Source organism: Egretta garzetta, unplaced genomic scaffold (genome assembly GCF_000687185.1).
Source record: "Egretta garzetta isolate BGI_Z169 unplaced genomic scaffold, ASM68718v1 scaffold632, whole genome shotgun sequence".
In the NCBI taxonomy this organism is placed as follows: Eukaryota; Metazoa; Chordata; class Aves; order Pelecaniformes; family Ardeidae; genus Egretta; species Egretta garzetta.
This window is the reverse complement of record NW_009258816.1, coordinates 10,233-35,877: the sequence shown is the minus strand read 5'-3', so window position 1 is coordinate 35,877 and position 25,645 is coordinate 10,233. Positions and strand designations below refer to the sequence as shown.

The 25,645-nt window shown below is 43.0% G+C and overlaps 1 protein-coding gene across 3 annotated transcripts in view; it reads left to right on the top strand.

Moving 5' to 3' along the window:
- Positions 1 to 23,303, top strand: part of LOC104135961 (calcium/calmodulin-dependent protein kinase type II delta chain) — a 167,636-nt gene extending 144,333 nt beyond the window's left edge. For 2 of the 3 annotated variants that reach the window (XM_035889379.1, XM_035889378.1), the window contains 3 exons: positions 14,487 to 14,562; positions 15,770 to 15,864; positions 17,074 to 17,306. In XM_035889379.1, the coding sequence (XP_035745272.1) occupies positions 14,487 to 14,562; positions 15,770 to 15,864; positions 17,074 to 17,306 (404 nt within the window). Of the gene's footprint in view, positions 1 to 14,486; positions 14,563 to 15,769; positions 15,865 to 17,073; positions 17,307 to 21,533 lie in introns of those variants that run through there. The other variant, XM_035889376.1, reaches the window with a different exon arrangement.
- The last annotated feature ends 2,342 nt before the right edge of the window (positions 23,304 to 25,645 follow it).

Below are 25,645 nucleotides of genomic sequence, written 5' to 3'. Positions count from 1 at the left end.
TTTAACGGCATGGCAGGGCCCAGCGTCTCGTTGCTGCTGCTTTGGGAAAGGCTGAGGAGCTGGGCTGGCGTACGGGCTTGCTCTGCGGCAACGCTTTTCCCTGCTTTTCCATAGTTGGTGATCCCTCGGTGGGAAGAAGGTTTTTTCTATCCACTGCTAGCAGCACTGCAGCAGTAAACTGTGACTTGCGTTCCTCTGTGAGCTGCAGTTACCTCTAATTAAGTCACCGACGTGGGCGCTTTGTTCTCAAAGTTTCGGTGAATCACTGCACCTCCACTTGAACAAAGTCTCGGGCGCGTTAGCAGCCGGTACCCGCTCGCTTTCAATAACAACCTAGCGATAGCGGTTTGAGTTAATGCCTGGTAATGGCTTGGAGAACAATTACAGGTATCCGCACCTGATGCGGAGGAAAATACGGTGTAATTTACCTTTATTCATAACACTTTGGATTTCTGCCTTCAGCCCGTTATGTGCAGTTTAGCAACTAAACTCATTAAATGAATAATGTAATTATAGGGCCTCTGCATGAGGATCCAACACGATGTTGGAACGGGAGGGTTTTTATAAAATTCTGTCTGAAGGTCGGCGCGCAGAATTATAGCTCAGGATGCAGTTGTGAGAAAAACAAGGAAAGTGTTTGGCCTCATTCTTTTCTGTGACCCTCTGTGATTTATGCCAGTTAAGAGCAGATTGGATGGCCACGATGTACGTTATTCCCCAAAGAGAAAAGGGGATCTTGGACTAATCACAGGTCTGGGAGCCGAGGTGCTTGGTCGTGTCCTTCTCTTTGCTGCAGCTCAGTGACAGATGTCAAATGTTCCGCGGGCGGAGTTTGCTGTTGCTCGCAGGGCTGTAGGTTTACCTCGGTTACCAGGTTCCCCTTGCACGGTCGTAGCTCTGGCTGCGTGCTTGCAGAGGGGGATAAGACAGCGAGAGTTGCGGTTTTTCCCTGTATTTTCTGAGATGGAGGAGCCAAACGGTGTTAGCCGGGCTCGCGGAGGAGGAGGAGGCAGAGCGGCGTGCCCTTGCTCTTCGCCTGCTTGGGTGGGAAGGTGGGACGCTTCCCCCCCGCCAACAACAACCCCTTGAACTGCTGACGTCTGGGATGATGGCGAGAACCGCGTACGCCGAGGCTGCTGTTTCGGCATCCGGTCCTGGCGGTCCCGCTCCCCCCCTTTCACCGGACACCGGGTGCGTGTTTTATGCCAGCGTACAAGGATTTAATTTTCTGTTCATTTAAAAAACAAATATGATCTCCCTGTCATTAATTGCTTGCCAGCTTGCTTGTTTTTCACTTCTTCGTATTCCTCTCACACTCCTTCCACCGGCGGCTGCTTTTCAGATTGTTTTATTATAAATTAAAGCTCACAGTACACCTAGGGTCTAATTCCTAGAATAATTCAGGGAACTGGGCAGTCCTGCAACCCTGACAGCTATTACAAGCGCAAGCGTCGTGCTTTTAGCAAGGCACTTAGGAAAGATATTTTCCCCCTGTACCAAACTTGGCTTTTGGATGTAGATTTTCAAGGACAACCGTTGGAAAGCTGTCCTCTTTGTCAGGAACAGCCACTGGCTGCAGCTGGAGACAAGATGCTGATAGGGCCGAATGGATTTCGGAGGCAGCAGAGAGAATTCTCGCGGGTCACCGACTGTCTGGGTCCTTAGGCGTACGCTCAAGACGTGGTGCTTGTCACCCGATGCGAGATCTGGAAGGAATGTCTCCCTCCTTAGGCGATGAAGGACCTTAAAAACCTTTAAAGGAGCTTAAAAATCTTTCTGCTTTTCTTCGCAGCGTGGAGTACAGCATGGGGGGAGGCTCTCTCCTTCCTGCGAGGGAGAAGGCAAGTGGGGATGCCGCTCCATAACTGGAAAAAGTACCATTAGCTTGTGTTTGATAGCGTTGCAGGATGACCCACGCCTCGCAGAGGACACCTCCCCTTTGCAAAGGCGTGCAATCTCGGCGCTTTATTCCTCCTCCCGTTACTCCAACACCGGGCATAGATTGCACCAACAGGCACAAGGTTCCTCCCTCGGTGCAGCCCACGCATATTGAAAACATTCAGCACTGCATCAAGTGGTTTTCTTCTTTTTTTTTACCGATTTGACTATTTGAAGTGGTCTTAAAGTTAGGATAGGAGACCTCCCCCCCCGCACAGCTGTGGGTTTGCGTGCCCTGTGGGAGCATGTGCGGCCATACGCCTGTCTCTACATAGCACTACAGATGTTACGACTCATTAGGAAAGGTAGCAATTAAAAACAAGTCCTAAATCAGCTATTACAAAGGTGTTTTTAGGAACAGATTCTTGCCTCGTATCTGCCAGGGAACGCGTATGGTTTTCTCCTCTCAGGTCAGGATCTCACCCTATGTTCAGTTCTGAAGGCGGGTGTTTTAACTCAAAAACAGTAAAATCAGGCTTCCTTTTCATTTGTTATTTACAGAAAATCTTAGTGTCTGTAACCTTGTCTCGCTTAAGTGTGCATTTATATCATTCAGGACTGGAAGGTATTTCTTTTAGGAGAAACGGCGCTTGGCAAGCAATAGCGAGCTTTAATAGTTGAAGGCATACGCTAATTCTAGAATTTGAGTCTGAAATCACTTGACGCTGTGGTTCAGGTTCCTTGCTAATGTAAATTTCTGACATGAACCACTGACGGTGGGCTCATCTGCACGAAGGTGATCCCACCTAAATATAAGGGCAGAAAGAACATACCAAAAATGGGACGGCAGGCAATGCCGCCCGCCGGGATTTCTCCTTAATGCAGTGATGAGACTGGAACTCTTTGGCAGCATCAATTTGACACGAGATTCGTACTTTTTTTTCTTTTTTTTTTTTTCAGTAACGCACCCAGCCTTTTATACAGCTGAGTTGTTAAATTTCTCGTGGTCAGGAAATCTAGATTTCTCATGGTATTTTTTTGCCTCTGGAAATGAATTCATGAAAGCGCTAGTAAGGATGGTGATGCCTGATGGGAAAAATTGCCGAGTCGTAGGGCACTTGGAGATTAGGTAAATTCTGGCTGATCTGTGCTACGTAAGGCACATTGCTTCAACATTAACCATGCAGGAGGCATGCATTTTCATATATTTTGCTAACGTATATCATTTTTCTACCTGCTGTTTTTATTTTAACAGCAGAAAGCAGCCAATTGAAACTAATCCGTTTGGAACATACATGTCCTAAAGAAAAACCTTTGAATTTCTAAGAACGTATTTTTAAAAGCTCTTTCAAAACCCTGTCTGTCTCGGTACTGGATAGAGAGCTAAATCTGCGCTGGCATCTGAACAGAGTCGTTTATGGCTACGACCTTTCCAGCTGTTCTTTGGCACCCACACCACCGCCTCCCAAAAGTACATCGTTAACGTTGTTTGTGTGCTCAAAGATTTTCAAAGTTCTCCTTGCTCGTGATTAAATTTTCGTTATTTTTCTTTTGGCCTTCTCTTTCTCTTCCTTCGCACCTACTTGACCCTCACGCAGCTCTCGCAAAGGAGGGTGAGATGGAGAGGTTGCCTTCCACCCGCCACTCCTCCTCTTCCATTGCTTCTTCATCTCCCTGGCCACCACCCTTGCCGTGCCCCAGCGGCCGCTCCTGCTGCCGGTGCCTGCTGAGGATTCTGATCACACTCTACCTCTTCATCTTTGTGTGTTCCTATGTTGTGTTTCTTTCCATGAATTCAGCGGGCAAGTCCACGAAAAATGCACGCTCGGAGAGTCGCTCGCTTGAGTCTGAGCTCTCCCGCTCCACTCCTTCCTCTGTGCTGTGTAAGTTGAGAGCCTCGTCCCTTCGGATGATCTCTTTTGCCTCTCCTCTTCCCTCCCCATCATCTCACAGTAGCACAAAAAAAGGTTGATACTGTGATCTGAGCTAGGAATGGCCGTTCTTAGGGTTTACAGAAGTATGGAGTGTATTTTTTTAGATATTTATTTCTTGGCCAGGTTTTATTAATTGTAAAAAATATTGCCACCAGCCGTAACAGGAGTATAAGTAGGTCCATGTCTCAGAAAGTTGTGTCTTGCAGAGGGAATCTTTGCAGTAGTTTTCAGCCTAGAGGCAGATCTCGCTCTCACCGCCGGCTTGGGTCCTGGATAGGGTCTCCAGATGAATTACCTTTAGGTATGTCAGCACGGTGCTTTCTTCAGCGTCGCCGTTGATAAACCAACCTTAGAGCTGCTGTGACAGCGGTGCAGCGTTGGTTCGTGACAACTGAAGAGTTTCATGCTTTGCTTAGGTGGACACCCGTGATGATTGGTGACCAATTAAAGGAAATCTGTAGGGTGAGGAAACTCATGTTTGAGCAGTTTATATGAGCGGAAAAGGGCGTTGTGTCAGCCGCCTATATACCGGTAGAACATGAAAGGCCCGGGTAGATGCATTTCTTGTTTATAAATCAACTCGGAAATTCCTTAGAACGGAGGAACCTTGTGAGGCGGAACAGGGAACAGCATCCCAGGAAGGCGGGCTCTGCTCGCCGGGTGCCGGTCTTGCGTGCTGTGTGTGTTAGGGGGGCTGCACTGGTGCTAAGAATGGGCACCTGTACTGGAAAAGGCGAGGTGCAAGGGGGGCCCTCGGAAACACGGCCTGGCTGTGATTGGCCTGAACCTTGGTTTAAATTCGAGTGGGATTTTTGCGAGGTGCAACTCATGCAGGTGAGGGGGGAATCGGTGCCCGAGATGATGGGCTGTCTCCAGTCACAACTGTTGACATTGAAAGATCCGCTCCATTCTGACGGAGGAGCAGGATAGTATACATTGAGATATATATATATATATACACACACACACACACCCCATATACCAAACTTAGAACTACAAACACAGACAGCACAAACGGCACAGAACCTGAAAGAAAAGTGGAATAAGCATGGACCAGTATAACATTCAAAGCTACCAGTAACACGTGCCGTAAGGCTTTTATTCCTTCCATGGTATATGTCCCCAGAAAATCTATTTTGTACCCAGCATTTGCAGATTTGAATGCTAGCAGCTTCCCGTTTCCCGCTTCACCGGGTACTTAACAGTGCAGAGACCACCGTTAATGTTTAAACGTAGATGTTCGCTGCTAATTTTGTTACCAAATTTAGGAACTGAGGCACCTCGGGTAATACCACTGTCCTTGAAAAAAGTAGATTCTTTCAGCTTCCCTGGAAAAGCGTGGTGCAGAAATGGCCCAGGCTGTGTCGTGTTAAGCAAGCGAACAATCTCGTGTTCGTTCTGCGACTTCAGAAACAAGCCCACTTCTTGGCCACTATGTTCCCCAAAATAAACTTCTCAAAAATCCAATAGAAAAGCGCAGGTAGAACTCCATTTAAGGAATGCAGCAACGATCAAATTAAACAACCGTCTGCTATGAGGCCAGAAAAGTATGAGGTGAGACTATTCCGTAAAGCTCTACCGGGTGCGGACACGAGGATGCTACTACTAACGCAGTTTTGTTTAAATGACGACTTACAGATTAGAAATTCAGAATTTGCCAAAACCTCGGTAGGCAAAACAGCAGAAATTAACCCCGGTATCTGAATATGCACCGGACTTCCTTGTATTTTTTTTATGCTGATGCTTCAAAATAACTTCTTCCCAATAACGGGAATATTTCATTTCGTTAAATAGCTTAGTGACTAAAGAAGCTGTAAGGTCCCTGTAACCTCACCTGTCCTTAACTTAGTTATAAAAATGTGGGATTCTGGTGTAAATATGATTTTAGAAATGGTCATGGACGTGCTGCTATTGGAGTAGCGTACATTTGGCAGACTTAGGTTCGCCAGGAAGAAAGGTAACGGCTACAAACAGCTACGGTAGTGAATAATACTCACTAGTCGTGAGCAGTATTTCAAAATATGATTTTTCAAAATCAGTGAAAGTTCAGACTGCTGAGACCTTTTTGGTAAACTACGTGGGGAGTTTCTAGGCTTCCCAGAGACGACGATAGAGGCTTGAGGGATTGGGATTGCTAAATGACCTCAGAGGAGAATGCAAGTCTGTGTTTTTGAAGAGCGAATTTGAGGGTTTAGAAGAGTCGTGAGCAGTATTTCAAAATATGATTTTTCAAAATCAGTGAAAGTTCAGACTGCTGAGACCTTTTTGGTAAACTACGTGGGGAGTTTCTAGGCTTCCCAGAGACGACGATAGAGGCTTGAGGGATTGGGATTGCTAAATGACCTCAGAGGAGAATGCAAGTCTGTGTTTTTGAAGAGCGAATTTGAGGGTTTAGAAAAAAAAAAAAAAAAAAAAAAGTATACAGTCAGGTCAGACTACAGAGGTTAGGGCGGGAGGAGGCTCCGTTCTGCCAGAAGTGTCTGGGAGACGAGAAGGGCTCCCAGGATGAGGCGGGTGAATGCCCCTGCCTGACAGCTATTTTGCAACAGCACGGTGGTAAGACGGTGGGAAGCAAAGTAGTCCACAGTGTCGTACGGAACTGAGTTGGTTCTCTGTTGTTAAGTAGCGATTATTCTCATGCTCGCTACACGTTAGCATTACAAACAAGAAAAATATTGATTTCTGAGCTGGTAAACTTGATAGGTTTCAATCTGCTGTCACAGACGTGGGAAAAAGATGATGTAAATGTGGCGTGTTGAGAAAAGACAAGCTGAGGAAGGATTATCATACAGGTAAAGTCAGCCCTGGAGAAGAAAACATCTCCGTTCCAGCCCTCCGTGCTTGAGGTATTGAGGCATGTGTTTTTAAAGGTAATGCAGTTTTCCTATGAGTAAAATAGGCAAATGCTGCGGTTTTTAGAATTATTGTTTGGGGGGTATTATTATTATTACTGTTAATTTATTTCGACAAATCTCATTGCTTTTTAAAGCTTATTTAAAAGGAAAGAGCCATAGAATTGAGGGTTATTACTGATTTTCCATTGTAAAACACTAGAGTGGACAACAAGAAGACTTCTCTGAATTGGTAGAGTGATTAGGCAGGAGCTTAGTTTAAATAAAAATGTGCACGGCGGCAAAGCCTATTAATATCTCAGTTATCAAGGCTTTAAACATAATTTCTTTCGACAACAGCCAGATTCCATGGTTCAACATAAGATGTTGAGAGACCGTGGTGCAGGATCCTGCAAGTGCGGTGGCCATGATACAGCTTTGTTCTGAGCCTGTAGGTGATTTGGCATTAAAAAATAAACGTTTGCCAAGATTTGCCACGCAGTATAAATGTTAGTGTAATTGTATGGTAGCTCCAAGGAGAGAGCATCTTTAGAGATAATTAATGTCATGTAAATAAACTAGGGAGGGCACATGGCAAGTTGCTTAGCATCACATGATGATAAAGGTTTAGGTAGGAGATGCGTTCATTTTGTTTGAGGGTGGTTTTTTTTTGGTCAGGACAGGGTGGAAAAGTGCTGGCATAATTTTTCAGGTGTTTACATGCATATCTAAGGAACGAAATTTATTTCATTAGGCAAGGAGTAGGCTTACAGGTTTTCAGAAAGGTGAAAGGCAGTCGATAGCCTAAAAAAAATGCTGCAAACCGTCCACTCATATCATAATTTGATGAATCAGAGCGAATCTTTGGAATCCAGGCACTAGGGGAGAGATGTTGCATGTAAGACGGCAACTCAGATGTCTTAGTTCATCCCAAAGTTTAAGGTTAAGCGGTGGGGTGAGAGAGGAGGTCTGATCTTACGTACACTAAATTTTGATAAACTTCTTGAGCGAGCAGTGCCCTGGAGCATGCCTTGCCATCGGAGGGTCTCAGTATATTTTACGTAGATCTAAGAGTCAATTGGTCATTTATCCACGCAGCACCTTCTTGTATTTTCCTCACCGAAATGACTTTCTTGGAATGTTTGTGGGATAAATTGTAAGAGAAATCATCGGCAGAGAATTTTCAAATATTGGTGTGAAGAGAATGGTTTTGAAAAACATTTTGTGACATCTCTGTATTCCTCTGCTTCCGGGTTAGCAGTAAAGTTGAATGGCATTGGGTGCATCCACCATGGCCAGGGTTCGTTACACCACACAGGGTAAAACTTCTACTCTCTTCCTCTTCCTTTTCAAACTTCGGTTGTTCTCAGAGGATAGAAATAACATTAGTGGCTGAATGCTTTCCATCTTAACTGCTCCTTGTCGGGACGATGAGAAATGAAGCTAGGTTCCCCCAAAGCGTGCCATGCAATGTTAGCGGACCAGCATCACCTTGGCAATGACTGTACTGTTTTCAAATGATGGCACAGTGGGGTAGGATTTGTCTCCCCGGGTTTAGACATCCTCCACTATGTAGGTATCTATATTTGAGCTGGTTGTCTAGACTCCCTTTAGTCAACGCAAATAGGTCAGATGAGTCACGCTCCTCTTAAATATCTATTTTAGGGTATGATGAATCGTGCCCTGAAAGTGCTCGTTTCTCTCCATTGACTCTAAGGGAGGGGAGTTGAGAGAACAAACTCACTTGTCCGTACTTATACATGTCTAAAATGCTGTGAGATTAATCCAGGCCGATGCGTAGCAAGATTTTTCAACTGAGTTGAAAAGTTTCAAGGGGTTTTTTTCCCTTGAGAAACAGCGTGTGAGCAAATAAGCAGCAGAATCAATTTAATCATCTTCAAGTTCATGTGCTACTCTGTACACAGGCTGCCTCATTCTTCTGGAAAGGTGCTTTCCATCGCTATCTGTTTCGAAGCAAAGAGTAGTAAGGGGCATGCAGTTCCCTGATTCGGGTATGATTCGAAGGATGAAGGGGGTTTGTCTTTGCTGTGGATTTCATAAGCCTGGTTGCAAGTGCTGTCTGCGCCACGCTTACTCGATCAGCTATTTTCTGAAGGACCAAAAATACTGGGGTTATGCTTCGCTAGTATGAGGACTGTCCCTAGGGGTATTTTGTGTTCAAAGAACTATGTCAAAGAACAATAAAAAAAGTCTGTTCTTACTTCTGTAAGATCAGCGGGGGTAATTAATAACCATTCCAGTATAGTAATGACGTAGTTAATCATCTAGAGTATTGATAACAGTAGAAAGATAACTCCAATGTCTGCATGAAGCATAAGGTGTTTTAAATCATTATTTTCAGAACAAAAATACTGGTGTCAGCTTAGAAAAAATTCATGGGTAATGCGGTGGTCAATCCATTACCAAGGATTTTTTTTTGTGTTTGAGAGAACACGAAGTTTCTGGTACCTCTGTTTCTGAAGACTTCTATTTTCACTTATCTACAGCTCGTTTTTATTCTGCACCTTCTCCCTGCAATTGAAGTACCAACGTATCCGTCCTTTCTGCGTGATTCTTGTAGATTGAGCTTACAAGTGTTGCTGGGGGCTACAGGAAAGGAGGAAAAGCCCCGTAGTTCCCTCCTGGAAAAGCAGGTTTTGCTGTTGTTTTGTACTTTTTTTTTTTTTTTTTTTCCCCATGATACTTGATTTCCCTAGCTGTGAGACAGCACCTTGTAGGTTTACGGCATTTATAGTGTTAGGTGCTTTTTGGGTAAATGATGTTCTCACTTATTTTGTGTATTCCTTAGATATTTGTGTTAATGGCTTTCTTTAATTATGAAAGATTATCCCCACCCCGTAGCTTAGGGGGGGTAAGAAAGGCAAAGGCAGTGAAGTATACTTCAGCTAGAGGTTAATAGCTCATTTAATACGTTAGCATATGTACTACAGCAGTGCTGCAGGAATAACTTTAGCCAGTGGTAGAAAATGTTCTGGTTTGTTATTTTCTTCTTATTTGGCCCTTTTGTAGCTGCTCTTTATAATATTTTTGTTTGCACTGCCTTTGTACCAGTCGTATACCTACCGACTGGCCAAAGCAGGGGCCGTGGTTTTTTTGAACTGCTCTCTTACGACCTTAACTCTGTCCCTGCAGGAATAGAGGTGGTCTTTAGAGAGTAGGTCCGTGGTCTTGTCTTTCACGGATTTACTTCACCTGTATTCTAAGCAAAGACTGGAAGAGCTACCAGCTTTCCCACAGACGTTTGCCGGTTTGTGGTAGCTTTCTGCTGTACTATCTGCAGTCTTTTTCATTATCCGTTTTTTAAGAAAATGGCCCGGCACCTTTGACTTCTTTAAACGATGCTCTTCCCTCACGCCTCACTTGTTTCAAAACCACCAAATGTATTTTTGCTAATTAATCCTTTGCTTACAGAGATGATGTACTTGTCTGCCTTAGAAAGCCATTGCCCTATTCTAAGGCAGTATAGATGGGTTAGGCTTTAACCTAAATTTTTGCCAATTTTTCAATTGGCTCGTGCCACGCCCCTTAGAAAACATAGCTGAACCAGGTTTATCAGAATCCCATCACAATTTTTGAGTTTTCCTCCTGTATCTTATTTTTGTCTTTTATCAGACAAACTCTTCCATGCCATAAGGCAAAGCGTAGTCCTCGCGCTCTGAACGCGTGACGATATTTTAAAGGGAAAGACTAAGACAGCCGTGATGCGCGTAGCTCGTGATGCCGAAGAAATGGCACGTTTTGGTTCGGTCCCACCGGCTCATCGCGCTGTGAGAGAGCGTACAGATCCCCGGCCGGCTTTAACCGAAGCTGAAGTAGTTATTTAGGAAGCTCTTACCTCACAGCAAATGAAAAGTATAACAGCATTAAATTGCCACTGACATCAAACAGCATAATTCTTCTAGAATTCCATATAAGCAAAGTTTGCTATTGGATTAAAAAAAAAAAAAAAAATTAATAATCCCATTAAAATGGTGATTGTAAGGGACAGTGACGGTTACCTGGCAGATGGGAACTGGCCAGAGGCCTCTTCCGTAAATGCCTCGTGCGGTCGCTTGTTGTCCTTCTGTAGTTTGTAATGTGTATTTAAGTGGAAAAAAAAACCTGGAGGTTTGGAGGAGCGTGTGTTACGTGCAGTCCATCAAATTTATCGTGAATATTTGGTAATTTTCTTACCACTTCAATAAGTGCCAACTATCTCCGCCAGGTGTTGTCTGCAGTAGCAGGACCTTGTTCCTACCAATATCCATTTCAGCCTCAGTTCATCTTCAGTGCCCTCTCTATTTCTTCCTTGGCGCTAAGGAAAAGCGCCGGCATTTGACTTGATTCACGTGGCCACCGAGTCATGGCTGCGCTTTGCTTCTTGCTGCCTGCCAGTCTCCTTCCCATTTCCTCCTTGTTGTGTTCCAGTTCTTCCCTGTCTCCTTTCTCTTCCTTCCTCCCAAGCCAAAGCCCTGCTTCCCAGACAATGTATTTATAGGCTGAAATACTTTTGGTCTATATTTGTCCTCTGTCTCCCTTGCACCCACACGCGTACCTCCACGGAAAGTATGAAATGCAAAGACAAAAAAGATCCCCAGAAGCAATCAGTAGGTGGTTTGTGTAAAATCACAGCGGCTACTGAGATTTTCAGTTAATCTTTGATACCCGATGTTACTGAATATTTCATGCTGCCTTCTTCTTGACCATCTTTTCCTTGTAACGCTCGCTCTCGTTCTCAACGGAGTAAGGGCTGAGAACAAGGTGGGGGCTTGCACGCAGGATAAATCGTTTCTGGAACTCCAGCTTCTCAATTACGCTCCACCTCTTGTCTTGTGCTCTTGGGCACTTTCTGCCCATGAAATTGCCTATCAGATCGCTAAGTAGGAGGAAATCTGGTTTCCTGACACGTGTGTAATTATCAGCGTGTTACAGAAAGGGAAGAGTAGCGTAGTCGCTTTCAAATACAGTTTTGCGTGGCACTTGTAATTTTGTAGAAAAAATGAGAAATGAGTTGGAAGGCAGATGATGGGCAACGTCTTTCTGTTCCTGAGGGTCCGCATCGTGAACTGCAAAGTCTTTCCACAAGTGCTGGAAGAACCGGTGCTAGTGCTGGAGTTGGATGGTGATTGATTTGAGCCAGCGATGCTGCCTTAATCTCCTTTACTTAACTTTGCTGGCTTGCGGATATGTTTTATATTTATATATATGTATTTATTCCATGGACAGGTCAGCAGACACGGCTCTCCTAGGTGTTAGTACTGCCCAGAGAAACTTTGCTGGAACCATATTCTGTAATATCAGGTGGCTCTTATCAGAGAGCTTCGTGAAAACGTGTGTTCCACTGCAAATTCATTTGGGAATTAAAACCAGGCAAAAGAGCAACTTGGCAATACAGTTCGATTTCTCCCTTCTGGGGTTGATGTTGAATTGTACCTTGTAATGTAGTACAACATCAAAGATATGTTTGAAGTGCAACATTTTGATTGACCCAAACCAATTCTTTTTTAAATGTCTGTTAGCAAAAATTGCCGTTCTCGCTCAGACTGAAATCCAATCTCAAAATCTCAAAGATTTGCAGAGAGAAATGTGTCGTTCGCATTCCTTTCACTCATACCGTGGAAGGCACGAGCAGGTGCCAGCGAGGCAGGTCACCACCCAACTAAATGGAGCTGTCGCACACCATTCGTTTAAAACGACACAAAACACCTTAATAAGCCTCTGGGCTTGGATCGCAGTGTCTCGTGTAATAGAATATATTCAGATATTCGCTGCTGTTTGCTGGTCCCTGTCAGAGCATGCAGAACGTGAAAGTTAACTGTGGCCTTCCCATGGTAAAACTGCGAAGAGCAGCGACGGATGGCAGTGGAAAAGGGAAAATATTGCCAGTCGTCTCCAGCCAAGTGAAAGTAAAATCACCTGTCTGTGTGGTTTTTCTCTCTCCTGCCTGTGGAATCTACTGCAGCTTCGTAGATGTTTTCATCCCTTATGTTAAGTTATCCAACAACACGACCACATGACTATGTAGCAGCTCATCAAGGATTTCTACCTCGTTTCCACTGCCTGATTTAATAGTCTGTAATTTCCTGGTCTCCGATCGGAATGTGTGACCGGGTGATGTAATCAAATCCCTGAGTTTAGCTATACATGTATGAGATGTAGCAGGCAAAACTTGGGGTTTCCTCACTGCGTGAAGTCTGCCTATTCTGGATTTCTCTTGGCCAGCCTTTTCCAACACTGCGTCGTTATTTCTTACTCGACCATCCTACCCCTTGGCTTGTGCTGACAACGCCATGCAACGTCCACGGTTTGGTCTACGGTCGTTAAACATAGGACAACGGAGCCATTGCTGACCTGCAGGCAAAACATCTCTTCGTTAAAATTCTTTGTTCTTTCTGCAATCTTTGTGAAAAATAAGGCAATTCAGGCTTGAAATATTCTTACCCATCGTGCTATCTGGTAGTCAAGAACTACCCACAAAAAGCCTTGCTAGACCTTTATATCCTCTTTTTTCTCCATCACCTCTTCCCTCGCTGTTTTCTTTTTGGTGCTTTTTATCTGAATATATTAGGTTTGCACTCACTAAAAGCGGTGGTGGAGCATCAAAGAAATGGTCTTCCAAATTGATTTTCTGAGGTTTAATAAGGAGTTGAATGTAAGTTAAATCCCTGCAAATGTACTGGTAAAATCTGCCTCCCTTACCCGTTTAGCATTAAACTCACAAAAATCTGTGTTAGACAGCAGTGGTTGGACTTCATGGATATAAGGCTGAACTTTACCAGGTGATGAATACACAGTGCAAATATACAAACCTCTGCTCCTCAAAAAACAGGTTTTTAAAAGTACAAGTCAGGTTTCAAAGTCAAGTCAGATTTTCCACCTTGATAAAGGCTTTCAAACTTTGCCCTCCTAGAGTAACTGGTTTTAGTAATAACCGTACCACTCTGCAGGAATGTGTTTAGTCCGCGCTGTTTTGGCGTAACTCTTATCAACATTAACAGATACTGGACTGTGGGCTTATTGCTGGGCTGGTAGATAGAGGAGAAATTGTTTCACATACTTTTGCCTTTGAGGCGGATGCAAACACTGCTTGCGTTTGGATAGTCTTCCCAGAAATACATATCCTGCTTGTTGCTTTTGATGTGTCATTCTGCTGTTGCTATTTAGCATTTATTATCATTAGTAGATGTACTGTAGTATCGCCGGGTGATCTAATCGAGGTTTAGTGTCATCTAGACGCGTTAAATGTTTTTCAAGCGAAGGATAGGCACGATCACAGAAGTCAGGGCTGAAAGACGCTGTGCTGTGATCAGACGCGTGTGGATGATGCGTTACGTGTCACCCGCGGGCTTCGCACCAGGCAATCTTGATTATAGGCTTAGGACCTCAATTCCTCTTTACTTACATGGCCGAAGCCAAGCGTTACAAAGACTCCTGAAAATCAGCATTAGACACGTGAAAGGTGAAGGCCCGGCGTGAATATGAAACGTTAGGGCATTGCTTGTAAAACAGTTGTTCGAAGTGAAGAAGTTGGGGGTTGGGTTTGTTTTGCTTTTTAAACAGCAGGTCCTTCAGAGAAGGAAAGACAATTAGAAGCGTGATAGGAAAGGGAATTGTTCTTGATGTGTGTTTAATTTCCTCATGAACACAGGAGTACACTGAAGCCAAAAATCTGTAAGAGCAGCAATGTAACGTCACGTCCTTCGGTCATAGGGAAGGAAGAGAAATGGCGGTTGCGCCAGCTGAGGAATGACAATACCTTTGTCGCGGCTGATCTGACGGCCTTTCAGCTGTCACCTTCCCCATTGCCTTCCGTTTTAAGAGCTGTATTTGTATCTCTCCCTAGCTCGTAAGCAGGAGATTATCAAGGTTACTGAGCAGTTGATTGAAGCCATCAACAACGGGGACTTCGAAGCTTACACGTAAGTGTTCTCATTCAGGAGGGAGCGAGGCCAGTTGGTGTGTTTGACGCTGTATATGTAAATATGCGTATTTATATATGTGTGTGTGTGTTTGTACTTACGTATTGTTGAAGTTCATTCTCAGATGCCCCTAAGAAACACAAGAGATACTCATCACTGCTTTGCCCCGGCTTTAGGTGAGCCTGGTTGCCAGTTTTGAAGGAGTTGCTGGTGTAAATCCAATGTCCTCCTCTACCGAGACAGGACTGCAATCCTGATGCAAAATATGCAGTGATCTATCTTGGTGTATGTAAGTAAAGTCATGTTTGTGATTCAGAATCCAGAAAACACAGTGGAAACTTCTTTTAGCTGAAATTTTTTATTGTACGTAGAGATTGATACTAGCTAGAATCCCATGTGTGCTTGGGAACGTGAAAGACCGAGTGGAATTCGGGTTCCACCAGCCTCTACTGAGCACTGTGCAAGAATTTGCAGGGGGCAAGTGGACCGATTGCTCTCTCAGCTTTTCTCTGCAAAGATACGATCCCATCACTGCTTCTCTTCTCTTCCTCCCTCAAAAAAAAAAAAAAAAAAAAATTTAAAAAGTAGAGGAAAGCCCTTCTCAGCATTTCTTTTGGTCTCCTGTGTTTCTCTGGGTGGATTCTGTCCTGTTGCAGCACAAGCCTCACCATTCACCGGCGACATTGCTCGTCCTGTTGAAAGGCTTGCCAGCGCTAAACTTTAGTTTGGTATGATCATGTTAAAACCTTAGTGGTACAAATGTCGAGTGGAAACGTATTCCAAATTCTTATCTAAATTTTGTCGTTTAAGAAAACAAAATTAACTCTTGCTTAAATAATGATGAGAGGCATAAAAAAATATCCTTTGGATTGCACAGAAGCAGTTTTCAGAGTCACAAGTAGAAATTCCTACTTGTAGTACCATTGGCTTTGCACGGCCTTCTTTGGCAGTCCTTTTTTTTTTTTTTTTGGGCAAAAGATGATTTATATGAAGTCCAGTCCACCTGAAGTAAGCTGCCAAATTGCCTAGTTTAGGCGAAACCCGAACTCTATTACTTCTCACCATTTAAGTTCTGTTCTTTTCCTGTGCGATGGCACAGGTAAGTAACATGTCCGACAGAAATAAAGGAAACATTTAAAAAGTGCTCTCCCCAAAGTTGCGTTACAGAACTGCATGCATTTATTACAGAATTTCCTTTTTTCCTCAGAAAAATCTGTGATCCAGGCCTTACGTCTTTTGAACCTGAAGCTTTGGGTAATCTAGTAGAAGGGATGGACTTTCACCGGTTTTACTTCGAAAATGGTAAACAATCCTTTTTCATCTCTGAATCTTCATCAGTTCCTTGTGACTGTGTTTCTCCGGTCTAATTAGCATTTTGGTTTGGGAGTTAATTGATTTGGGCAGGGGAATTTGTGGTTTTCTGTCCGTTTCTGCTACGCTCATTCACACATCGTAGGGCACCTTGGATAGCGGAGGAAAGTTTCGGGTATTTGGAAAGAGAAAAGTCAAGACACGTGAAAGAAAAACCAACCAAACCACGGATAAGTAGTTCTCGTACGTTTGTTTCCGTTGGGGAAAAGAGAAAATCATGCCGTGAGTGACAAAGATCGCTAAAACAGTCGTTACAGTGATTGCCACTAACGGTCGGCACGGCCAGGGAGTACGTGATGTTCTGGGGGAGACGTTGTAGTCACTTGGTCGATACTGCCGAGGATCTGATCAGCTGTCTCTTGTATTGGGGGGAAGGGGGTATATATATTAAAATCTACATATAGATATAATATATATATGTATATAACAACCATGTCAGCTATAAGAAAGAAAAACTACCCATGGAGTGGATTTAAGAAAGTTTTGGAGGACCATGTAATGTAGGTAACTGTTTTAGAGCAGACTTGACTCAAAAGGAAATACAATGTTGTAAATGAAGATATTGTTTTATCCAGTAATTTCTGAGAAATGGCTGAGCATAAAAAGGGGATTATCCTAGTCCTAAATTCTCTCCCATCTCCAAAACAGCCTTTGCCGTATTTTTCTTTTAACGTGTTCCATTTTGTTACCGCTGCTTTTTAGTTTTTGTAGATAGCAGCACTTAGTAAAATATGCCACAAGTGTTAAAAGCTGAGTTATTTTAACTGAAAATATTAAGTACAAATGTCATTAGGCATCAGACGCGGCAGTGAAACTGAAGTATTGGGAAAACTCAGATGGGAAACTCAAGATGGTGGCCCCCACTTGACTTAATCCATGTATGTACATGGATTAAATAATATGTACTATTAAACGTTTGATTGGTTTCCGTCTAGGATAAGGGAAAACGTGCTTTATGCTGTGACTGTGCTCATTTCTAGAGTGTACTCGGGGTAGTTGTCAATCGTGATTATCAGTAAATAATAATTATTACCTTGTACCTGCTCAGCTTGAGGGGGTTTGTTTTGTAAAATGGAGCGAGAGGAGTTATTTTGGCTTACACAGAGAAAAATCAATTTCTCCTCTCTGTTTTTTCCCTAGCTTTATCCAAAAGTAACAAGCCAATCCACACCATTATCCTCAATCCTCACGTCCACCTTGTGGGGGACGACGCCGCTTGCATCGCGTACATCCGGCTCACACAGTACATGGATGGAAGTGGGATGCCAAAGACTATGCAGTCCGAGGAAACGCGGGTCTGGCACCGCCGTGACGGGAAGTGGCAGAACGTTCATTTTCACCGTTCAGGGTCACCGACAGTACCTATCAAGTAAGAAACAATTCAGACCACAAACTTAGAATCTGTGTACGGTCAAACCAGATAGTCTCATAGCTGCTTTTGGCCTTAAAAACTACAAAACCATACTCTTGAGCGTGCAATTTCTTGCAGTCGTTTATGCAGATATATTTGGTAGTGTCTCTATAGTATCAGCACAAATCTTTTTAAAGCAATGCTTTTTTTTTTTTTGGTGGTGTTTTCAACTGCGATGCCCGCTGATCCAACTCAGCCCCTGAACTGACAGCCTGAAGAGCAGAAAAATGTTTTAATGTAGATAAGGCTCGATGATACAAGTCGCGCAAAATAGGATTGGGAAACCTGAAATGGAATTTCAGGAAAACCTGAAAAAATAAAAAGCAAATAGGGTACATGGAGCTGTTGGAGCCGACCGGAAAGTTTCAGGGAAAAAAAAGTATCACTGTTCTGAAAGACTGACGTTTGGGTAATATTTGTTGTGATTTCTAGCCACCTCAACTTACTCAGGCCTAGGTACGTTCACTGCAAGTTGGTTTTGAGCCAGCTTACATCTTTGCTTTGCAAATTCAGTCATACAAGCACCTATCACGTTCTCCTCTCTTTTCCCACGCTCTCTTTGCTTACCTGCTGAATAGTCAGCCTCTGATAGTTCTGACATCCGGGTGGGTGAGCCTTGCATCCCTCCCATCACCATCTTTCTCTTTCCAGGCACCTCTGCCTGCCCTCTCGTACCCACGGAGTCACGCCGTGACTCGACGCACGCAAACCTTGAATTCCTTGAGCCAGATTTCCGGCAGGGTAAATCACAGCGCGCTCATAGTTGCAAGAACAAGATAAAAAGTCATGGCTTCTTCACACAGTTCTGCTCAAAGTCCTTCGCTTTTCTTTCGCTCGCAGCCTTCGCTAATGCTGCTGTGTCCTTCAGAGCCCAGCCTCGCTGACCCTGGCTTAGGTTAGGCTGTTCCCAAATTAGGCGGCACTGGTATAGGCCTTGGTTTGCTCAGGTCCAAGCCCTCTAAATCGGATATAATTACATTGGTGCGAGGTGTCTTAGTGTGGATAGTGGCCGAATTTCCCGGCGTGGACGGTAAGAGCTCAGATTTCATCCTTCGAACTTCATCATGTCATGGATTTTACTTCTTGCAGCACTATTCCCCCCCCCCATGAACTAATACTTGATAAAGTAAGCAACATGGTAGAGTGAAGTGTTAAACTTGAGTGGAGATTAATATTTTTTTTTATTTATGAAAAAAGTCATTTACCTAGTGATAACTATAGTAATTTTATTTAAAAATGTGAAACCAGCAGGAGCAAGAACCACGTCATCCTTTGTTTTTCACATTTCGGCTGCGCTGCCGGTGTTTAAACAGATAATATTGAAAGAGTAGTTACCTTTTCTTGAAATTTGGTGTTAGGTAGATTCTTGTTTTCATAAAGGAGTGTTTTGTCAAGGGATCTGACCTGGGTATGTGTAGAGCCAGAAAGTTTGGGGGAAACTGGTTCACCTGTCCCAGTGCACCCTGGACAGTGTGTATAGCAGAATGGCATGAATTGGGCTACAGAATCTTTCCCTTTGGGGTTCCCCCCCACCACCCCATTTTTTTGAGAAGGGTTGGAGGGGAAGGGTGATGTAAATTTTTTTTTCTTTTAATGTAACCATATTTATAGGAAACAATTCTAAAGAGAAAAGGTAGTTTTTGACACTCATACACCAAAACCAGAAGGCAACGAAATAGCCATCTTACTACTACTTCTGTGGAAGATCATAGAAATTTGCCCAATAATCTGGTAATAATTCTTTTAGTAATACTTTATAGAGATACACTGAATAGCTGCTGCATGCTGTGGCATGTGCTGCTCCTACCAACGCTCGCCAGAGGTAGTTTCTCTGGAATACAAAGGGCTGCCACAGAGCAGCTCCTGGCCCTTCGGACTGCACGTCTCAAGGGAATGCCATTGTACGTACGTATCCTTGATTATTCTTCATAGAATCATAGAATCGGTTAGGTTGGAAAAGACCTTTAAGATCGCCAAGTCCATTCGGCATTGTTCTCCTACACCGGGGATAGGTATGCAGACATGAGCTGGTTTATACGAAGGCCGATTAGATCGCTTCCCACCTTCTGTTTTTGTAGGGTACATAAACAGCCAACTTGGTTGGCTTTTATCCATAGGATCTCCCTTCTCCTGGCTACCTTGACAGCCCTTCACTGTCTTTTTTTGGTTTGAGGTTTGTCTTTTCATTAGCTTGGGCATATTCTCTGAAATACTGTCTACAGTTGTCTTCCCGATGTCTTTCTTTTCCCTGTTGAGAATGCCACACCTGCTACGTTCTGGCATGATTTTTGCACTTTTGTCTTCTACATCACATCGGCAGATCGTCGACAGCCATGTATTTATCCTCAGCTGCCGTTGCCAGCCAATGAGTCTATGGAAACTTCTGCTGAGCCTGCAGCTTTCTGCATCCTGTTAGTACATGTAACACTTCTGGATTACCCAAGGGTTGTTTGGTTCTTCTTGCACAATACTCCTGTTTTCCTTTGTATTTATAGTTCCTTCCACCTAAGTGTAGGTATTCTACATGAGATCAGTCCTACTGCTTAGGCTCAGGCCGTTGGCAAAGACTAGCGAGTCTCCCCTAGGCTGATAGCTCCCCTTTCAGCCCAAGCATTGTCATTTTTCTTTAGTTATTTTACGTATTCTTTCCTTAATCCTCATCTTCTCGAGTTTAAGTGGTAGATTCCCATGTAGCACCATGCCAGAACTCGCCTTCTATAACCCATCCTGACCATCTTTTAGGCTGCCTTGAACTTCACCTTTACTTTTCCCAGTCCTCAGTACCAATAAGGCCATTTTGGAAAACTACAGAAGAAATTTAATTAAAATATTGTTCTAGATTATCCTTCCTTTCTTTTCTTGTATTTGAAACTTATACCCTCTACAGCTGTTCAGTTATTGCCAATACCCAGTTGTTGATAATGGCACTTCCATAATAAAAAAGTATGTTACACATAATGGCTGAAGAAGAATTTCAATTCTAATAAATGTGCAAAAGTAATTATAGCCGTGATCTCCTTTTGCAAACGTCATGTCCTAGATTATGTCAAATCAGTTGCTGCGAGCACAATAGTTTATTTGTTTTCAGGACTACAGTAAGGAGCATGCGTAAATCTAAGGACAGAACTGAGCTCTCTGGTAGCTATAGGTGTATGGAAACGTTTCCTTACGGCAGATAATTAATTTGGAAAAGAATACAAACGTGTATTTAGTTTATAAAAAAAAATTATGGGTAGTTTTTGCTGTGAGGCAGACAAGACAAACTTTGGTTTCTGTCTCGTCCCGTTGTTTCTCTCCGAGTGACACAACTGACAGTAGGAAATTTTTCTCTGCGTTCCGCGTTTGTAAGAACTCGGGCTAATGTTTTTCTGCAGAACTGTGTCTGCGTATACACAGAGAGCGGACTCGCATGGTAGGGGCAGTCAAAGGGCTGTTGGACCCAAAACTGACTCCCAACCCTAAATTCAGACCTGAGGCTCCCCAGGCTTATATTCCCTCACTTACCCCACCGTACACCTTTCATAAGTTAAATACCAAACCGCAGGAAGACTTCAGTAAAGAGTTTGTTCTGTGTTTGTACAGCGCCTAGCACAGCGGGACCCCAATCGCCACTTCGGCCCCTAGACGCTACGGTAATACAAATGCTGTTCCAAGCTGAGTTAGTTAACTGCTTGCTTGCCACCTTCCTTTTCTTTCGCTTTCTCTTTGCGTACGGCTCTGGCATGTCTTGCACGTAAATGACATCGGATTCCTCCTCATCACTTGGTTCAATTTGCATCCGAGGCCCGCGGCCCGCGGCGGTGTCCGTGGCGCACGTGCTGAGGAAGGAAGTTAAGCTCAGAGGTTCACGTCTGAATTCCGCCCTCCCTCCTTTAAGAAATCGGTCCAGGCACGTTGCCTTCCCGCCTCAGTTTCCTTTTTTATTTTAACAGCCTCTCTGGCATGTCGTAAAGATGGAAAACTTCTGTAAAGCGGGTTGAAAAATAAAAGTATGCTTTGCCTGAGCGTTTGGGGGGGTTTCCCCTTGGTTTTCTTTGCAGTATTGCATTAAATGATCTTGGGAAGTTTATTTTTTTTTTTTAATTGCATTGGCTAACACTTGAGCACGTATTGTTATCCTGTGGTGATGGTACTTCAGTAATGGCAAATCTGTTGTGTTTTGTTTTTTTTTTTTTCTCCTTCCTCCTAGCTAAAAATATCAGCGGTGCCGCTCTTGCATTTTCCGTACCCAACGCACCTGGTTGATTGATCACCATCTCGGCCATCCCGTTCTCTTCATGCATGTTTCTGAGTGCATGAAGTTGTGAAGGTTCTTCATGTAACACATTTGTGATGCGCCACGTTGCTGTATATTCCATCTGTACACTGTTAACATTTCAAGGAAGGTGATGTTCCATGCAAATAGAGAATAACAAGGCATAAAAGACAAAAAAAATATATATATTTGATGGACAGCAGTAGACACAGGATACATTTGTCACTTCCTCCATTTACGCCAAGTTTTAACAGACAACTTTAAAAACTAGCCTGTTTATTAAAAAAAAAAAAGAAAAAAAAAAAAGAAAAAGTACATTTTACCCTCTTTTTTTAAGAACTGGTTTTTGACTCCTCCTTTTTCCCCTGGGATTTTGCTTTGGTTCTGGTAGGAAGGGTTAGGATTTCCGCTGGCAGCTCCGTTACCGTAAAACAGATTTTTATTACAGCATGTAGATGGACAAAATCACTGATAAATGTGGAAGTGATAATATCTTGGCTTTGTACCAGCTGAAGCCTTCTTAGTTTATTAGTCTCTGTAAACTGGAAAAAAAATCTCATCGTTCGCTAGCTTGGCCACTTCAGAATTAACCGTCAGCGTTCTGGTGAGCCAGCAGCTGCTTTAATTTCTTTTGAGTCTTGACCTTTGCTTTCTTGCTATGCTAACTGAAAATTTCTCTTGGATGATTAAGCAAAATTAAAAATTGTAAGGAACTAAGTGACCAATGAGGGGCGGTTTTTGAGGATTAGAAAAGGGAAGAACAGAGAAAGGTGGAGCTTTATCACTGGTAGGGTGCACCGTAAATTTTTTAAGGAGGCTTTAAAAAAAGATAAAATTTGGATTAAGCTGTAGACCAGCTGTGTGCTTAACGTACTGGAGAAATATTAGGCCTTAAAAGCTTAGTATGAAGAGTTTACTTTACACTGCTGCTGTTGCTTCCCTGGAAATGTATTACGGATACAACGGTTTTCTCCCAAGGCCCTAAAGCTTTACCACAGATTTGTTTCTTCCCCCTCCATCTGCGCTTGGTTTCCTAAAATCCTCACGCCACGCACGGTCCCCAGGACGACGATCCTTGCAGCGTTACCAACTCGCTCCGGCCCCCGACGCGTCGCTGCCAACGCCTGCACGGAGCGCCCTCGGTGTCAGTTCAGCACACCGACTTTGGAACGGGGAATGGTTTTGCTGTGAAAACACATCCTGGCAAGCCTTTAGCTTTATTCCCTTCCATTTTGAATAGAAAAATACAGGGATCGGTCACTTGGGGGTTCCCTCCCCCCCCCCCCCCCGTTTTTTAACCCCCCCTCGTTTGTTAATCGTTCCGTTTCCGACAGGGCTCTCTGTTCTCTGCAGCGCTGTACAGTGCATGATATCTCAATCCGTGTCCTTTTTAGCGGTCAAAAATTGACAACTCGCCAGCCTGACGTTTTTAAAATGGGAAAGCTTCCTAATTTGTCTCATTTCACCTTTCTGTGTTGATTACTAATCAAAAGCAGTTCTTAAACATGTTGGTGTTGTTACTAGTGGATGTATGGTAGATGGATTTAAGCTTCTCTGATAATTACTACATGATTTTAAACAATATATATTTAAAATAAGCATCTACAATAAATGTGTTGAGCCATATTAACCTGCCAATGGGATCTGTGAAAAAGTCATGGCCTCATTTTTTTTTTTTCTCCTTGATTACTTTTCTTTTTTTTTTTTTTTGTGAAGCGGCTATAAGTGGCATAACTGTATTTAAAATTAACAAATTAGGTGTAGGGTGGTTTTTTTTTTTTTTTCTTTTTTATACTTCTAACATAGCATGTGGTGTTGACGTTATTACTGTAGACCAAGTTTGTCTTCCACACCAAGACGTGAGGAAATTGTGATTTGTTCTCTCCACCACAACTGAATTATATACACTTTGGTCATTTTGGAACACTGCAGTTTACCATGGGACACAGTGTACATATTTCTTGCCATAATGGTAAATGATTGATATATTTAAGGATTAATAAATTTGTGATTTCTGCTGACATGGTGCTTGCGTTTTAATTTCCCAATCTGTTCTGATTTTTTGGCGTTGGAAAAGGCGCAGAGGCTGTTTGAATTAATAAGGCAGAGGCGGTTTCTTACAAGCCAAATTTGCAATTTGAAGAGACGTGCGTTGGCTTTCGTGGTTGGTCTTATAGTTAGTTCTCAGTCCCCTTTCCCAAGGACCCAACTGTACACCCTTTATGCTGGACTTTCGCGATAGATTTTGTACATACCTGATGTTGATAGGTCCGTATTTAGAAATGTTTCAGGTAGTTTGCACACTTCTGTAGCTGCCTCACTGTGTTTCACGTGCTCAGCCTGTAACACAAGACACTGCAAGAGCACTTACTTTATATTTATATATTTTTAAAAATATTTTTTTCATTATCTTTATATTGCAAACCATAAAATGCATTGAAGCCCATATATAATTAGCATTTGAAATATTAATATATTTTTAAGAATATTTTTAACTATATTTATATTGCAAACCATAAAATGCATCAAAGCCCATAAATAATTAGCATTTGAAATAGTTATATATTTTTTACAAATATATATTTAACTATATTTATATTGCAAACCATAAAATGCATCAAAGCCCATAAATAATTAGCATTTGAAATAGTTATATATTTTTTACAAATATATATTTAACTATATTTATATTGCAAACCATAAAATGCATCAAAGCCCATAAATAATTAGCATTTGAAATAGTTATATATTTTTTACAAATATATATTTAACTATATTTATATTGCAAACCATAAAATGCATCAAAGCCCATAAATAATTAGCATTTGAAATAGTTATATATTTTTTACAAATATATATTTAACTATATTTATATTGCAAACCATAAAATGCATCAAAGCCCATAAATAATTATCATTTGAAATACTGCACCAGGTTACAAGCTTTCGTGTATGTCTGTAGTAGTGATTTTAGGCTCTCTTACCCTACGCCGAGCCACAAGTGAGAACCGTCCCTTCACACCGGCAGAAAAGGAGGAGGGAGGAGAGGAGACAACTTCCAGCTTCCAGGGGTCCCGGCAGGCGGAGCCGGATGGTGTCCCTGGTTCTGCGAGCCAGGCGCTGGCGCGGCAGCGGTCCCCGAGTGCCGCCTGGCGAAGGATCCAGAGCCCATGATGGGGCTTGTGAAAAATCACAGCGCTGCTTTTCGGGCGGCCTCGCGCTACCCAGCTGGAAACAAAAAGAAAAATAGGTAGGAGAAGCGCTCAGAGGTTTGGAATGTTTGGGGAAACCCCAGAGGAAGCAGAAGCGGTTTAGGCTCTTGGGAGGTTTTATGTTGTGTCATATCGCTCCTACCTACTCCGCTTACTCATTTTTTTTCCGCTGAACGCTATTCCAGAAATCAGTTTGCCTTCCATTTTAACGGCGTGCCTGCAAGAAGCTGTTGGGCAGCGAGGGAATCACTACTACTTTCAGGTATGCGGAGAAGAGGCGAGGTCAGGGTATCAAACATAACGACAAGGAAGGGGCTGGGGAAAAATCCATTTGCTAAATATCAGGGTGAAGATTTAGGAGAGAGGACGGGCGAGGGGGGGTTGCTTGGGGTTTTTTTGGTGGTGTTTTGGATTTATTTTTTTTTTAATCGCTGTGGATGTCTTTTTATAGCACAAATGTTTTCATATGCTGCCTCCTGCTGGCTTTTTGTAACGGTGCCTTTCTGTTTAGGAGCACACAAGATGATGCTGTTTGTTCTGAGCAGGAAGGAGCCCCCTGCTTCCACGCATTCACTTTTTTCATGTGAGTAAGGAACACAGAATATTTCAGAGGGTGAAAATGCCTACGTGCTGGGTCTTGAGCATACGCTATCCACATACCTGGAGGAATCGCATTGATTCCATATGCTAAAAATGGGCTCCCAGGAGACAATTAAGAAAACAAACATCTGCCTCCTAGAGTTGTATCTTAAATCCAGGATTCCTCGTGTCAAAGATGAACAAAAATGGGCTCCCAGGAGACAATTAAGAAAACATCTGCCTCCTAGAGTTGTAT